The 1661-nt window shown below is 39.9% G+C and overlaps 1 protein-coding gene across 1 annotated transcript; it reads right to left on the reverse strand.

Moving 5' to 3' along the window:
• Positions 1 to 318: 318 nt before the first annotated feature.
• Positions 319 to 894, reverse strand: LOC135156434 (uncharacterized). Its single transcript, XM_064108919.1, has one exon. The coding sequence runs from the start codon at positions 892 to 894 to the stop codon at positions 319 to 321; it is 576 nt and encodes a 191-aa protein (XP_063964989.1).
• Positions 895 to 1661: the final 767 nt, after the last annotated feature.

Raw genomic sequence — 1661 nt, forward strand, 5'->3', positions numbered from 1 at the left:
TTTTAGATTTGATACCATCATGACCCAAAATTCGAGTTCGGAAAATACTACAGTTGTAATAGTTAACAAAATAAAGATTATCTAATACAATTATTAACGGGCGATGAAGAATATTTGCACACAAAAATAAGTAAAATGACCTCCATAAAATGTCTGGTATTGAAACATTATTGAAAGGGCAGTGAAGGAATGCAAAATATACCACGGAAAATAACACAGATATTGAACAATGCGAAAAATTTTGGGACGAGAATTTCATAATAAATGAAAAGAATACTGGAAAATCGAATAACATGGAGTGGATGAAGGATAGTCCTACTACAGTTTGGAAAAGTCCTCTCTGGAATGAATGATGATGGGTTGACACTTCTCATCCTTCCTTACATAGATTCGGCCATTCTGGGTCCACAAGAACTTGTATCCGGCATCTCGGCGGGCCTTGTTGAGATCTTTCATTAGCTCCTTAGTGGAAGCGATCAAGTTTTCATTGAGGTAGATCTTGCCATCGCTGTTGTATCCAAGATCTTTTGTGCTGAGGGTCTTCAGCTTTCTTCTTCCATCATACATGATGTTCCGAGCACGTCTTGTGGTGAATCGCACGATGATTGGACGGGCTCTGTTATCAGCTTGGCGCTTGGAACCCAGCCAATGAACCACATCGAAGTCAGATGCTGCAAGCTCTGGGCTGATGTGTTTTGCAATATTGAGTATGATCCTTTCAGGAACCTCTCCCGGTCGTTCTGGTACACCTGCCACCTCCAAGTTGACTCTCCTGTGGTACTGGTCAAGATCGTTAAGCTGGAAGGTCCACTCACTGAACCTCTTCTGAAGACAGATGTTCTGCTCCCTCAGTTCTCTGTTCTCCTTTTCAATCTTCTCGGCCTTCAACTTCATTTCCTCAAATTTCTCGTTGAGGAACGACAGCGAGTTGACAATGCTACTTTGTCCCTCTCATACACTGTCGATCGACTGCTCCAAAACGGTCAGCTTAGCATTCAAGGAATTGGAGAGTTTCCCTAGCTCATCCTTGATTAGTGATAGAAGATAGCTCTCATTCGTCTCTACGTTATCACCAGAGTTGTTTTTCGACGACTTTCTCTTCCCAGACATCGTTGACGTCACAATGACAGGAAACAATTAGAATTACGCGCACAAAGAATGGTTGCGCAAAGAGATGCCAGTGATGCGTTCCATCCAGGCCAGTATGCGTTTAATGATGCGTTGCTAGGCAATGACGCGTAAATGAAGTTATTTTTAGAAGTTTATTGACACTTTCCTCTCCAAAATGATCGAAATTTCAAGCAAAAAACGTTCGATAATATCCAAATAAGTTATCCAATTGAAAAATGAGTATATCCTTGATATCCGCTATCCAGTTTCTGATACAACCATATAAATCGTTTTCACAAAATGTCAGGAAACACGGCAAAATTGCACAAAATGTCAGAGCACTTTTAAAACACGTCTGACCTCTCCAAAAATTCTGGCAATGTTTTTGCACAATGATTTATTTTGTTTCTAAATCAGTCTGCTAATTCAACATTCATACCTAAAGAGTATTCATTCGAATAATCTGAATATCAGTCGTTTTATTTTCTGAAGTTGAATTTTTGTGTTTCTTCGTGCAGGTACACAACCCTCCTTTATAACCTTCTCTTTGA

The sequence above is a fragment of the Lytechinus pictus genome, chromosome 13, assembly GCF_037042905.1.
Source record: "Lytechinus pictus isolate F3 Inbred chromosome 13, Lp3.0, whole genome shotgun sequence".
Lineage (NCBI taxonomy): Eukaryota > Metazoa > Echinodermata > Echinoidea > Temnopleuroida > Toxopneustidae > Lytechinus > Lytechinus pictus.

Coding starts and splice junctions, on each gene's coding strand:
- LOC135156434 (XM_064108919.1), bottom strand. CDS start 894: ATGAAGTTGAAGGCCGAGAAGATTGAAAAGGAGAACAGAGAACTGAGG.